General features: G+C 42.1%; 1 protein-coding gene across 4 annotated transcripts in view; it reads right to left on the reverse strand.

Moving 5' to 3' along the window:
* MAP2K6 (mitogen-activated protein kinase kinase 6) overlaps positions 1–15148 on the reverse strand; it is a 150445-nt gene that overhangs the window by 18866 nt on the left and 116431 nt on the right. For all 4 annotated transcript variants that reach the window (XM_025999656.2, XM_072746733.1, XM_025999655.2 and 1 more), the window contains exons 3-10: positions 15000–15048; positions 14305–14418; positions 12517–12636; positions 11153–11269; positions 10433–10484; positions 8242–8369; positions 7092–7169; positions 5544–5683 (exon numbers count right to left, since the gene is read on the reverse strand). In XM_025999656.2, the coding sequence (XP_025855441.2) occupies positions 5544–5683; positions 7092–7169; positions 8242–8369; positions 10433–10484; positions 11153–11269; positions 12517–12636; positions 14305–14418; positions 15000–15048 (798 nt within the window). The remainder of the gene's footprint in view (positions 1–5543; positions 5684–7091; positions 7170–8241; positions 8370–10432; positions 10485–11152; positions 11270–12516; positions 12637–14304; positions 14419–14999; positions 15049–15148) is intronic.

Consider the following 15148-nt stretch of genomic DNA (forward strand, 5'->3'; position numbering starts at 1 on the left):
AAAAACCAGAAAGTCTTCTCCATAGTCTGAACTATTTAACTGGCCAGAAACAATCGTGGAAAACACAACCTTAAATCCACATTCACTATTCATGTGCTTGACTTCAGGTGACAGGCACCTTCGTGAATCCTGGGGCCAGGGCTCTGTGTTGATTCTGCTAACATTCACCTGGGGGACCACGACCCACCTTTCCAGGACTAGTTTCCATCAGTCAGCAACCGAACCAAGGGAATGACAAGAAAAGAAGCTTCTTGCTCAAGTGTTAGAACAGTGGCCTCTTTTACCAACCAGAGATCTTTGCGATGTTGCTGAGTTTTGAACTTCTGTTTAGTAGATAATGAAAGAAGACTCTCTCTCTTCTCATCAGGTCGAGGAAAGTAAATGCTTCCTTTTTTTTTTTTTTTTTTTTTTTTTAAGGAGAGATCATTCTAAGTCAGGATAGCTTATCTTTTCACTTCTGGAACAGTTTAAGAAAACTTCTCTAGAGGTTTTTCGTTTGTTTTTGGTTTTGTTTTGTTTTAGTCTGTATAAGGAAAATGTGGGGAAAGTACCCCAAGTTGATGAATGCATCAGAAAGTGTTTCGGATTCCTGAAACCTCAGGGATTGCTGGCCGATAGGCTATTTCTTGACTTACAGCCTCTGATTAGGAGGCTCAGAATTTACCACAAGCACTAGTACAGAGAGCATTCATGGAAAATACTTACACAGCAATCCAAGGCTGTTTATTGAATTAATATAACTGATAAAACCCATTCTCTCCATCTTTTAAATTGAGAACACTTCAAAACACGAGCTAAAAATAGCAAAATACTCAGGATAAGTTTGGGTGGGGGGGGGGCGGAGGAAAGCAAATTTTCCATGTTTGATAGGAAGTGCTTGAAATTCAGTATAAAATAACAACCGTGGAGTTCAAAGCTACACCAATTTCTTTTTGGATTGGAGTCAGACTTTTGAATTTTCAAGTGGCTTGTCATTTTCAAGCGTGCAATTAGCTAACTGCTCTAATTCTTCTTCCAAATGCCACAACACACGCTCCTGACCGTAGCTGACACTAAAAAACAGCTTCATGCTGTCTTGAGAACTGCTAGCTTGAAGTCTGTGCTGACCAGAGGATTTCTGCCTATTTGAATTCCCTCTGGTGGTTTCCAAGAAGGGCTATTTGGCGCATCCACAGAATAAAAACACATTGCGCCTCACAAGCCCATACATTTGTCATAAGCTAAACAAATACCCAGTGCCTCTTTTTACTCTTTTTTCCTGAACAAGTCGGGAACTATATTTGATTGTCTCTGCTTTATGCTAGTTCCTCTGAGTCAGACAGTATCACCATCTGGGTGGGCCTCCAACACACTCCAACATGCCATCAGGCTGGTCAGCTGGGCACTGAGCCTCTCAAATGGGCCCAAAGGAAAAGCAAAAAAGAAGTCGGGTGGTTCTGGCACTCAGTAGTTGGGTTTCCAGAGACTTCCTTCAGTCACCAAGCCTGTGAACCTATAGGAAGAGGCTATTCTGTTCTGTTTCTCCTTTTTAGACATGCATTCATTAACCGTCTGTTGGACCAGAAGGGGAGGCTTTTTTATTAGACTTCTCTATTATGAATCCCAAAACAAGGCCTTTATAGACAGCATCACCTACTCCAGGAATCCTTTAGAACGGCTATGGTAAGAAAGCCATGTATAGGGAAAAAAGAGAGATGGAAATGTCATTCAGGAGTCCTATTTCAAAAGAAGTACAGAAAGGGAGGGTTTGTAGAACATCATTGGGCTTTCCTTTATAGTCCATAAGGAATAAATGCCTTAACTTTCTTTCCTCTCCTACCCCCTGCCTCCATCCTCCCCAACCTCACGCATGCACACACTCCCACCAAGGATAACGTTTCTCTGGTGTTATTGCAAAAGAACACATCAGCTGGAGCTCTGGGCTAGAGATGTAACCTTGGGTATGAGAGTGTCAGCTTGTTACTGCTTTCTAGTCCATCTCACAGACCAGGATGACTGTCAACTCATAGCAGTGATCAGAGGACAGTGACAGCCAAGTTGACCCTCTGGATGAAGTTGTACAGTGTGGAGCAGCACTAGGACACTGGGAGGGGTCATCAAATGCTTAGTTAGAACCCACCCCGGAAGGGTCACACATACCCTGATAGATAACCAAGGCTATAGATAATGCGACCTTTCTCTTCCAGTTGGACACTCAGCCCAAGACAGAGGTAGGAGATAAAACCACAGGTGTGTCCATCTCAAAATTTACGATTAATTTTTCACTTTCCAGGTCTGTATTCCCCTTTCCCCACTTAAGCACAAAAATAGGGGCTTTCTGAGAAGTCTTGAAGAAACACAGCCATGTCATAAAAATACAAAAAACAGGGGCACCTGGGTGGCTCAGTGGTTGAGCATCTGCCTTTGGCTCAGGTCATGATCCTGGGGTCCTGGGATTGTGTCCCGCATCAGGCTCCCCACAGGAAGTCTGCTTCTTCCTCTGCCTGTGTCCCTGCCTCTCTCTGTGTGTGTCTCTCATGAATGAATAAATAAAATCTTTTAAAAAAATAAAAAAATCAGCACCGTGTTTTGAAGCATTAGACAACTTTTCCAACTCAATGAACTTCAAAATAGTGTTCATACGAAGGGGGTATCAAAGAAAATATATTGGTAGTTTATGGGAGGCAAAAAGCTATTGACCTGCCATCTGAAACAGAAGAGACTGTACTCGTTAAGCAAACAAACAAACAAAAAAATCCAGGAGAGAATCATTAAGAATGCTGATAAATTCAAAATTAATGCTCCTCTTCTTCTTTCTAATTATCCTACCAACAAAAACGACTCACTATTTTACACAGTTGATACTCTTAAATGTCAGAGTCTACAGGAACTACAACACTGAAAGTTTGAATTGTTGGGATCCCTGGGTGGCTCAGTGGTTTAGCACCTGCCTTAGGCCCAGGACGTGATCCTGGAGTCCCGGGATCGAGTCCCACGTTGGGCTCCCTGCATGGAGCCTGCTTCTCTCTCTGCCTGTGTCTCTGTCTCTCTGTGTCTCTCATGAATAAATAACTAAAATCTTTAAAAAAAAAAAAAAGATTGAATTGTTGAAATAGTTGAAGTTGAAAACTTGGAAGTTTAGGTGACTTGAGTTTGGTTTCTATTATATATATGTATATATACAACATATATATGTGTACTCCTATATATATATATATATATATATATATATATATATATATGTAAACCTCATAAGCAAGCCAGACTGGCTGACACAAATATGAGTACAATGACACAGAGTTAATAGCAATGACCAGAACTAATGGTTTAGGAAAGCTAGAAAATATCTATGGCTCAAAGTTTTTAAATTTATGAACTACAGTAACTAGGACCAAAATGGACAGAAAACGAGAGGGAATCAGAGACGTCAGATGGCAGGCACTAAGATGCTGGCAGTGTTTGGGGGGTGCCGAGCGTAGGCACAGAGTGGTCGCCACACAAAGAGCCATAATAAAGTATCTGGATCGTCCATGTATGTGTGCGTATGTTAAATTAGAAAGCATTATTTCTTAAGGTTTTAATTTTTTTAAAGATCCATTAGAAGCTTTAACGCTCTAAAATCTTCAGAGGAAATTCTAAGTAATAGGAAAGAATACTTTGGTGAAAGAAAAAATAATTGCATGATTTAAAGAAATAAATAAATCATAGAAGAAAATCAGGTTTTGAAAAAGAAGTTGATATCAGGTCCACAGATCAGAGGGCAAAAGTAGGCGGTCTCACCCCAGCTGTATTGTAGAATGGTTTGAGAACACTGGAAAAATCCTGATCTTTGGGATCCTCCCCAGACCAATTAAGTCAGAATGTCTGAGGGTGTGGCCTAAGTGATGGTACATTTTAAAGTTCTCTCGAGTTTTATAAATGAACAGCCAGAGTTGACAACTATTGCAGTAAACTGGTGATTCGCAACAGGCAGCTCTGCTTTCTGAAGCGTTTCACGCCAGCCTTGTGCTTACCAAGTTTTCCCAAGTACCCAGCCAGACTCCTGGGGACAGGGGAACAGGCAACAGAAAGGTTATAGGGAGGAGAGTTTGAAAAGACTTCCCTAGGTAAGATCATTCCCCTTTACCACTCCTCTTGAGAACTACTGGGCTGAACTACCCAAGATGACTCATCCCTTTTCCTATGTGACCTTTAAACATTGGAGGATAAAGAAGAAGGGGGAAAAAAATAAAAATAAAAATAAACAATAAAAACAAGCTCTCAAATCCAGAAGGCAAAATCATGAGCCCATGTCAATCTGGCCGGTGTGCCACCACACACAGCACACTGGCTCGAGGAGAGCAGAGAGGAGGACGCACCCCAACAGCCCAGAAGAAGTGCCCAGTCAGAGGCACCCAACAACACACTGTACGACAGCCCACTGCTCCAGCCCCTCTCTAGCCATTCAGCCAAAACGAAAACAAAAACAAGCAACAGTAGGCCAGCTTCATACATCATCAGGGCAAAATACCAGGGGTGACACGGGGACCCGCGCTAACAGAATGTCCAAGAGGCCTTGGTTTCACAAACAATAGACAGTTGCTTTGTCTCATCATGTTTCCCAATAAAAGCTGCATTCAGAACACTTCTTCCAAAGAGCACGGAGGCCAAGAAATGATAACCTTGAGGGGCTGTGCTGTCAAACGGCCTTCAGGGGCCCAGCTCCTTCCTCAGCAGGAGCGGCCAGGATCGCTCCTCTCCCAGCGTCACCACTGGGCTTGTCACTGTCTGCTTCTGCAGGGTGCCCATATAAACAAACTCCATTTCAGTGGCCTCTTCCAGGAGCACTTGCAATGGTCCCTCATACCAGGCAGTATGGTCACCATGCATGCCCTCTCCTACTTTCCTCGATGCCCCTGACAATTTCCATGAAAATAAAGTCTATGTAATTAGCATGACTCCTTCCATTTTTCTACTCCAGCTTTCCTTAGACTCCCTTCTCAGACCCCCAGGACTGCCCATTGCACCCTCACGGGCAAGCGTATCCACAGTTAGTGAGTGTTGTCTAGGAGACAGCCTACAAAACACTGGAATGTCTTATCTACTCCACCGCCCTAATCATCCAACCATCCGATCACTCTTCTCTTGATGCTGTAATCAATATCAAATAGCTTATAGCTCTCATAAAGGAGTTTCTCGCTGCTGGGACACGAAGTATGGAATTCTGCTTGGAATATGTTTCTCTTCCCTACCTTCTTGATGGCTTGGAAAAATCTTCAGCACAGAATTGATCTCCTCCAATAACTCTATCCTAATGCCTTTCCTCTGAGTTTCCCCAAATACCCTATGCATACCTCCATCCCTGCCATATTGTACCATAGAAGAGAAGAGACTCCCCTACTTGACCCTGAGTTCACTGTGGGCAGGGACCAGGATAAAGGCCAGCTTTGTTCCCCCGGCCTCGAGGGCACACTCCATACATGCTTTTGGAATGAATGTATGCGTAATGGATTAAAACCAATGGAGGGAGTTCATGAGAACTCTTCTTCCTTCACCCTGGCTTTTGGCAGATGAGGCTCTCTTACCACTGTGAGGTAAAGTCAACAAACTCTTCAGAGAATTTGTCCGCCGGGAGCTGTGGCGAGGGTTCCTCTACCACCTGTTTGAGCTGCTGGAAGGGAGTTCCCCAAGAGTCATAGGGAAACCGGAGGATAGCCAACTCAATCTAGAGAAGAGAAAAAAAAAAAAAAACAAAAACACAAGGGAACAGCAGCTGAAATAGAGCCACTTTAGGGAATCTGCTGTGTTCTGTCCCAGGAGAATCCGAGAGAAATACAAAGGTGAAATTCAAGTAAAATTTGGGGAGAAAGGAACTAAGGATACGTTGTCTACATTTTCCCAATTCCTAGTGCTAGGGATTTTTGAATATTATCTCACTAGAGGCGGCCAGTGGAGCCTATTTATAACTGGGTCCTCACCCAAAGCCACTGTGACACTTAATAAAATTGTAAGCCAGCAGTATTAAGCTCCAGGATGTAAAGCAAGCAAGGTTTTCCAACGTTTGCTCTGAAAAGTTATGCTCGCCCTGCAGCTTTTACAGAGCTGTACATCTGCTGCCATCTGCAGGTCCCTTACTGGAATGGAAAAAAAAAAAAAAAAACACAAAAAAAACAACCTAGGACCAAATGACTGATCTTTTTTTGGATCTGAGTAAGGCTACTTTGCCATTACAAGATCATCACGTGTATTCTGGGCAAGGATGTGAAATAACTCACAGGATTCAATCAGCTGCTGTGCCTGGGAAGGAGCCAGGACCACAGTGGGTAATTCCAGACCTTGGGGATACACTGAAAATGTCGGATCACCAAAGTACAAGTAAAGCACTAACTGTATGACTTTAGGACTGTGCCTAAGGGAATTATCTTGTTGGTTACTATGTCCTTTGGCTGTACGTGACCCGGATGGCCTAGACTTCTATCATAACCGCATTCTGGGGAGCACAGCCCGGGTAACACAGTTCTGTCAGGGTCGACACATGCTAGCACCCCTCGAGTAGCTTTAAACTTCATGCCCAGCTTAGAATAATTTAATTTTAAACAATAAGGTAAACTATCAAGAGCTACGGTCAGGATTCATTTTATAGATGAGAATAATAATAAGACAGTCCAGTCCGTGTGACTCCATCAGTTTACTCAGGGACACACGGCCAGTTAGAGGTGAAATGAAAAAAGAAAAACTGGGATGCCCGGGTGGCTCAGCAGTTTAGCGCCTGCCTTGGGCCCAGGGTGTGATCCTGGAGACCCAGGATCGAGTCCTGCATCGGGCTCCTTGCAGGGAGCCTGCTTCTCCCTCTGCCTGTGTCTCTGCCTCTCTCTCTCTCTCTCTCTGTCTCTCTCTCTCTGTGTCTCTCATGAATAATAAAATCTTAAAAAAAAAAAAAAAAGAAAAACTGGGTTGGCCCAATCCCAGTGAAGTCTTTTAACTACAACACCCTGCAGACAATCATCATTCAAAACCTCCTGCTACGTCAGACAGGAAAGGTTGCTTGGGACCCATAGTTAAGGTGTCAAACCCCACCCCGTTGCAGCTTCATGCCCAGAACCTCACAGTCCAGAATGATCATCACACATTACCATTGTGATGCCCAGACTCCAAATGTCAGACTTCACACTGTATCCCTTCTGATTGAGCTCTGGGTTTATTCTTTCAGGCTGCAAAGGAGACAGAAAAAGACAAATGAGATATGTTCTTAGCTCAGTCAAATCTCTGGGGTCGGGAGGGAAGGTGTCACCAGCTGCCAGGTGAGTTGTTTAAAGCTATCCCCAAGAAGACTCACTAACTACAATAAATATTGATGCCTCCATGGGATTTTCTTTATTCTACAGGAGTCTTTTCTTGGAGACAATGAAGGATCTAAGTCCCTCACAATTGAAAACTAATTTTAAGGGATCCCTGGGTAGCTCAGCAGTTAGGCATCTGCCTTCAGCCCGGGGCATGATCCTGGAGACCCAGGATCGAGGCCCACATCGGGCTCCCTGCATGGAGCCTGCTTCTCCCTCTGTCTTTGTCTCTGCCTCTCTCTCTCTCTCTCTCTCTCATGAATATATAAATAAAATATTGAAAAAAACCCAACTAATTTCCATTTTGGCTTAAGAAGAAAATAGGATTACACAGTAGAAAGCTACTTTGCCAGGCTAGAATCTTCCTTGTTGAGAACACTAACAGTCCAGAATCCAATAGTAAGAATCCCCAAGAGCCACCAGCCACTGTCTGAGTTTAGCTCAACAGTGATGGGAAGGTTCTCAACCCCAAGTGCAAATCAATTTCAAGACACAATACAGAGGCCTTGTAACGTGAAAGGGGGTCCCAAAGTCTCTGCCAATGGCAACAAGTCTTCACAGCTATGAGCTTCTCTCTGGACTCACCTCACTGACTTCTTTGGGTGATTTAAATTCTGGTTACTGCTCTGTCCTCAACAAACAGGACAACCCACCCTTGCAACACAGTGTGACAATTTCGTGTGGGCCGTACGGATGACTTACACGGCTTTTTCCCCCCAAGTCATAGACCTCTTTTCCTTGAATTTTTAAAAATAATATGTTTGAAGCAAGTGACTAACGATTTCAGACAGAAGATATTTAAGAAAAAAATAATAAGAAGCAGAATATTTCGTGCACCGTAAGCACATTTCCATTTTCCCCGTGTGGCCATCCATGTCCTATTTCCTGGCGAGCTTTGCTGGCAGCTGCATTTCCAGATGCCTCCCCCCACTGCTGTACTTACGGCCATGTACGGTTTGCATCCTGCATCAATAGTTTTAGCGACAGAGTCTACAAGGTAGCCACTGATTCCAAAATCGCACATCTTTACTTGGCCCAGAGCGTTGATCAGCACGTTGGAAGGCTTGACATCTGAAAGCAAGAACAAGCAGAAAAGCCCATGGTCCCAGGCTGCTCTGAAGATTCATGTGTCCACCACCAGGGGGCATGACATCACCACATCCCCACTGGCCTTCAACTTTCCCTCTGGGGCCCAACAAGAAACTAATGGCCCTCCCTGACTCAACACTTCTGTGCATCTTACTGCTTCCAACTGGACTTTCTATTTCGTGTTTTGTCCTCCTTGTAGGATTGTGAATCCATCCGTAGAAAGGGCTGTTTCCTCTATAATCCTCATTGCCCCCATATGTGTAGGACAAACTAAAAATTATACCAAATCAAATGCCCTGTTCCTTGTATGCAAAACGTGTAAATCCTAGAAATCTGCTGCATTGACCCTATAATAAATAATACTGCATTGTACACTTTAAATTTGCCATGAGGGTAGGAGAACTCTTAAGTGTTCTGATGACAAGAACAAAAAAAATTTTTTAAAGCCCAGTTCCTCATAACTTATTGCACAGTAAGGGTAGGAGTAAATAGACCACGGAATTGTAAGGCAGGTTGCAATGTAACCATACATCCAATCTGATCAAAACAACCAGTTTTGATGGAAGCATCTGCAAGAAGTGTGTCCGAGGTTACATAAATGTAACTCCTCAGGAATTCAGATATTCCAGATCACAAAGCATACCCCCAAATAGATAATCATTGCTATCTTTAGATGACGGACTTAGAAATTACAGTTAACTTTTTTTTTTCTCTCGTGGCACTTTTCACAAAGGACACATAATCAGCACAGTAAGTTATTCTAAAAACACTAGAAATTATCCTTTATAATGTCTTCCTTTAAAGTGAATGGTGGATATGCAAATTTTATTTTATACCTTATGTATATATATATCTTTTAATACAAATGAAATACTTCCTCATCTTGAAATAAATCTTTAAAAGCTAAGTTTCACATTTGTGGGTAATCCACACTCTTTTTCCCACATGGATTCTTTCCCACTTTCTTCTCCTCTTCCTCTTCCTTCCTATTTTTTTCCAATTTCTAATAATAATGATTAATGATAATAATAACAGCAATAATAGTAATAACCAGCACTCTGTGTAAGGCATTTTACATCACTTTCAGGCTCAGAGAGCATAAGAATTATCAAATCTCACTATCCTACTAGCTATCCATATTTTACCCTAATTTTTCTTCAGACTTGGTTGAGCATGTGTCTTCTAAGACGTTTTCTTTTACTATAATCACCCGGTACTAATCATTTCCTTGTTTTATATTCTATCTAAACTACTTCCATATTTGGTACTTTCCTATGTGTAATGTGGTTTATTTTTTCCATGTGTTTGTCGTACATTTGTCTTATTTCCCTATCAAAAATCCCTTTGTGGAATTTTAATAAGAATGTTTTCTTTTCAGATACCTCTCAAGGCATCTATTATAGTGATGCATAAATGGTGGGAAAATGAGCATAAGTGATAAATGGATGGATGAAAGATGGAAGAATGGATGTACGGATAATTGGATGGATGGATGGATGCATGGATGAAAAGATGACAGGCCAACAGGAAGGAAAAAAGAGGAAGTAGAGGAAGAAGAGATAAATCTATCAATTTTTTCATTTTATCCTGCCTCCTGCTATCTGAAATAGCTATACTTTATACTAGAACTTTTCATACTCTATGGTATACAAAAATTACCTGGGGATCTTGTTAATAATGGAGACTCAGGTGGTCTGGGGAACCATGCATGATTCCACTTTTCTAAGAAGTTCCCAAGTGATAGTCTATACTACATGCATTTTTTATCCTATCTTCTAAAATAATTCTCAATGGGGTAACCTCAGAGGTGTGCATGGTAACAGGTGGTTTGTATTCAATTTAGGTGTAATAAAAACCCCATGTCTTCTTAACATCCTCAGACAAGATAACTAGCAGCTACTTATTGGCTATTCCTCTGAGAAGGAAAACCCCTCAGTTTTACTGCTTAACTCAATTTCACCTCCACCCATTGGGGGAAGAAAAATCTGGGTAAAAGAAATGGATTTCATAGAAGGAACAGCCAAAGCAACTCCATGTATGCTTACCTCGATGAATGACAGAGAGCTTACTGTGTAAGTGTTCTAACGCTTTTACAATCTGCAAGAGAAACACAAGATAGATTTTTCTCCATCACTGGAAAGAAACTGAATAAGTATACCCAGGTTTATTATCCCATCACCAGGTGAAGTATTTTCTCAGACATTGGTGGCCCTAACCCAAGAAAATACACAAGAAGCTACACTCTTGGAACTCCACCCACCAGAGAGGACCAGATCTTACAGTAGAAAGCATGTCTCGGTCATCTATCCAGGGTCTCATTTGGTCTCCAGCATTTTTTTCTCTCCACCTTTATGAGCCTCAATGGCTATTAAGGGAGTAATCTCTCTTTCCATTTCATTTTCTTATGCTTCTCTCTATGCCCTTTTAGCCCTAAGAAGATTTGAAAATCTACAAATGAAAACCAAAGTAAACTAATATAGACACCAGTAATATGGTCAATAGCAGATGAAGGCAGCGCTTAGAGGCATTTTAACTGAGAGTTTACCAAACCAAGTCAGTAGTAGAATCTTCTACATGGTGCCCAGAAAAAAAAGAAAAAAAAAAAGCATTCATTGACACGTCCAGGGACGCATTCACACATTCAACAGACATGTAGAGGAGGGAAGCTCTGGTCCAACTTGTGTTTCCTCACAGCAGGGAATCAGAGACACACAAGGTCTAGAAGTCTCATATTCTCCTTGTGGTAGGGTCCGTGATGTACTCACAGAAACTGCTATTTTCCCTAAGATGTCCTCTGGAATTGTTTGGCCTTTATCAATCACTTGTTTGTAGAACTTATCTAGCGACGTATCCATGAGCTCCATGCAGATCCAAACATCACCCTGGAGACCGATTGGTTCAGAGATTGTTAGAGAGGGTAGAAAAGGAAAAGAAAAGGAAACAGTTAATACCTGTCGGGAAGAACTGTTTCTTACTTAAGTTTTTGGCAGAAATGTACAATTTCCCTTCAAGACCTCAAATAAATTCACAAACAAGCAAGTGTGTTCCCAAAGAGCCAACTAGCAGGCAGCCAAGCAGAACTTGCATGTGATCACCTACTTACTCCTTGTTAAAGAGTAGGATCTGAATACTAACACTCACTCCAGCTATGGAATGAAGAAGTTACGAGAATAAAAGGCACAGTATAGGGAATAGTCAATGGTACTAATAACAGAATTATATGGTGACAGATGGTCGCTACATTTGGGGTGAGCATCTATAACGTATAGAGAAGTTGAATCCCTATGTTGTACAACTGCAACTAATGGGACATTGAGTGTCAACTCAAAGTTTTAAAAAAACTTTTTTTAAATAAATAAAGGCATCTCTACTGATAGTCACAAACAATAGATTCCCAGAAATACAGGCTTTTGGGGATTAGGTCTACAGGCCTACTCTATCCTTCCACACAGAACGCTGGCAATAGTTCATCAAAAAGCTGGTTGAGGGCAGCCCCAGTGGCGCAGCGGTTAGGCTCTGCCTGCAGCCTGGGGTGTGATCCTGGGGACCCGGGATCGAGTCCCACATCGGGCTCCCTGCATGGAGCCTGCTTCTTCCTCTGCCTGTGTCTCTGCCTCTCTCTCTGTGTGTCTATGAATAAATAAATAAAATCTTTAAGAAGAAAAAAAAATAAAAAACCCACTTTAAAAAAAAAAAGCTGGTTGAAGCATCATAATCCATATCACGGTGAAGTAAAAGCAAAGGTAAAGCAAGAAGATAAATGTAAGCCCGTGTGGTCCATAAACAAAGTAAATGAAGCTTATCATTTGGCCAAAAGACCACAATATTTCAGGTTTTAAGAAATCTATCTAAATTAGCCTACAGACCGCTGCTATAGATAACTATGCCAAAATAAACAAACCAGAACAGAAAGGAGAAAGAGAGCCTCAGTGTCTTTAAAAGGGCTAATGCTGTCATCTCAAGCCAACTTTGCGGCGGGCCATGTCACCATCGCCCAAACAGAGATGTCTCTATAGAAGACACATCAAACGAGAAAGAGTGCCAGGACTGTGTATTGTGTTCATGTGATTAGAGAGGCTTCTTTTTAATTGCTTGTTCTCTTCAGATGGTGAATGGAAGGATCACCTACCTCCCGGAAGAGTGCGCCATAAAAGGTGACCGTAAAAAGACAGTCCACTGTCCTCATGGAAATATCCAAATCCATCAGTAGCCTTTTCTGCTCCTGGCTATTTACTGTGGCCCGGATCCGCTGAATGGGAACGCATGGAAAAATGTATGGTTACTGCTCTGAGGATGAGTCAGTTAATAAGGCAGGGACCTGAAAGATTAAGGAGTCCCATCCCGAAAATACTTACAAAACTCACAGCCCAATTTCGAGCAAAGATCTTTCAAGTATTTATGCTAGTGATTAGCTATTTGTAACAAACGAGAAATAAGACTTTCAGTGGATTTCCTGAAAGATCTCTGGCAAGAAACAAACTGATAATATATTTTGGACAGTGTGTGAATGTTGGCGAATGTATTTCCTTCCAAGTCACAAAAGCAGACTGCTTTATTGTGTTATGTCTGTTCAGCACAGAGACCACAGTATTCGTGACTTTGTGGCTGACGCAGGATCCCACAGAAAAATCCAAAAGCCCCTCTTTGGGGAGAGATAAGAATATTTGGGCTAAGTAGCAACTGTAAAAGAATTGACAGAGCTGGGTGCCCGGGTGGCTCAGTGATTGAGCATCTGCCTTCGGCTCAGGTTGTGATCCTGGGGTCCTGGGATTGAGCCCCGCATCGGGCTCCCTGCATGGAGCCTGCTTGTCCTTCTACCTATGTCTCTGCCTCCCTCTCTCTGTGTCTCTCATGAATAAATAAAGAATAAATAAATATATAAAATTTTTTAAAAGTTAAAAAAAAAAGGAATTGACAAAGCTATCAAAAATGGATGGAATCAGGTAGAAGTGAAGAAATTGTTCATTCCTATCCCAGGGCTTCTGAGAGAAGACACACCTGTCACGCCAGTAAGTGTAGCCTTAAAGAAACATGGTTCTGTCATTAACTGACAGTAAAGATATAACATCACAAGGCTTTCATATTTTTTGCCCAATGAGCAAAAAGTCTACAGAAGAACACATTGCAGAATCTTCAAGGTAAGGGAAAGATATCTCCATCCTCCAAAACCAAAGGGGTCCAAGTCATCTGACGGTTCGAGCGCATTCCTAACAATGGCTCAAATCCATGAACTCATGTAGAGACACTGGATCCCCAAAGCCCCTTGAGCATCTATTCAAGAAATATGCAATGATTCTAAATTCCTTTTTATAGCTCAAAAATTATGCAAACTCACTCAAGATGCATTTTGCCCCCCTTTTTCCCACAAAGGGGCATAAATTTCCTCCCTCCATTCTGATTTCCTGGTTTTTCAAGGACCATTCTTTAAAAGGAACAGAATACAGAATAAAAGAGACTTTTGAGACATAACAACCAAAGGCAATATGTGAACTTTTTATTTGGATCCTGATTTCCACCACCAATAGGCAAAAAAAAAAAAAAAAAAAAAAAAAAGAAAGAAAGAAAGAAAAAAAAAAGATTTTGATGATCATGATAATCTCAATTTGGAGCTGGTATTCCATGACATGAAAGAAGTATTGATAATATTCTTTTAACTGTGATGGCATGGTGGTTACATAACAAAATTAAAAGGAGGGGGTGGGATTTATCAGTTAAAAAAAAAAAAAAAACCAGTAAATGCAACTCACACCAAGGAAGCATCTTCCACACGTTTGGAGGGAATACTGTTCCCTCCCAATAATCTTTGTTTTACCCCCACTGAAGATTGTTTGGCTTCTACGAATAGAACTGATCTGTAACTGAGATGGATGAACGGATACACCACAGACAGAAAACGTTTGGGGAGCGTCAACTCTACCTTCACCGCCATGATCTGCCCGCTGGGCACGTGTCGCATCTTCTCCACCACCCCGTACGCACCTCGCCCCAGTTCCATTATAGGCTCCAGGTCATCTGCCTTCACCTCAAAGTTCTGCAGGAGAGAAAAGTAACAATGCAATAGTAAAGAAAAAATAAAGGACAACGATTACCTCATCCTTTCTCTGGCTTCTCCCAACGTTCTAAGGGTTATTTCTGGCCTAGAGGCTTTATCCGAGCAGCCGCTGAACAGGGGAAGCACCAGGGCATGTGCAGACTTGCACAGTATGCCACCTGCTTGTCACCAGCAGCACAGAGATCCGGCCTCAACTCAGCCTCCAACCTGCTTGGTTTGACCTATCTACACTGTGGCTCCTTTGCCCTCCTGCCCCCTTCCTCATGCATTTAATCCATTTGCGGACTGATGGCCAACTAGATCCACCCTTGGACTTGGAGGAGCACTCCCCAGAGCGAATCATCTACTCCCCTCAAATACCTTCCATCAGAACCACACTAGCCTGATTTCAGTAAGGCACTCAAAGCAGCAAAAGTGCCACATACCACTTCTGCTTAAATTCAAACTTTTTGGCCCATCCCCTGACGGCATGGTATGGAAAATATATTTTTCAACGGCCAGTCGGAAAGCATGCATGAGAAATGGTCAAGATGTTAACTGGCAAACGTGGTTCTTCTTACCTGATTTCCGATAGAAATGCAAGCTTTAGAGTCTAAGTCTCGAGGTGGCCTACGAAAATAAAAGGGGGGGGGAGAAAAACATGAGGTATATTTAGTCAAATATGCCATTCCCAAATCACATACGACAGGAGGGATTTTTTTCCTTAGGA

The sequence above is a fragment of the Vulpes vulpes genome, chromosome 2 (genome assembly GCF_048418805.1).
Source record: "Vulpes vulpes isolate BD-2025 chromosome 2, VulVul3, whole genome shotgun sequence".
Taxonomy (NCBI): Eukaryota; Metazoa; Chordata; class Mammalia; order Carnivora; family Canidae; genus Vulpes; species Vulpes vulpes.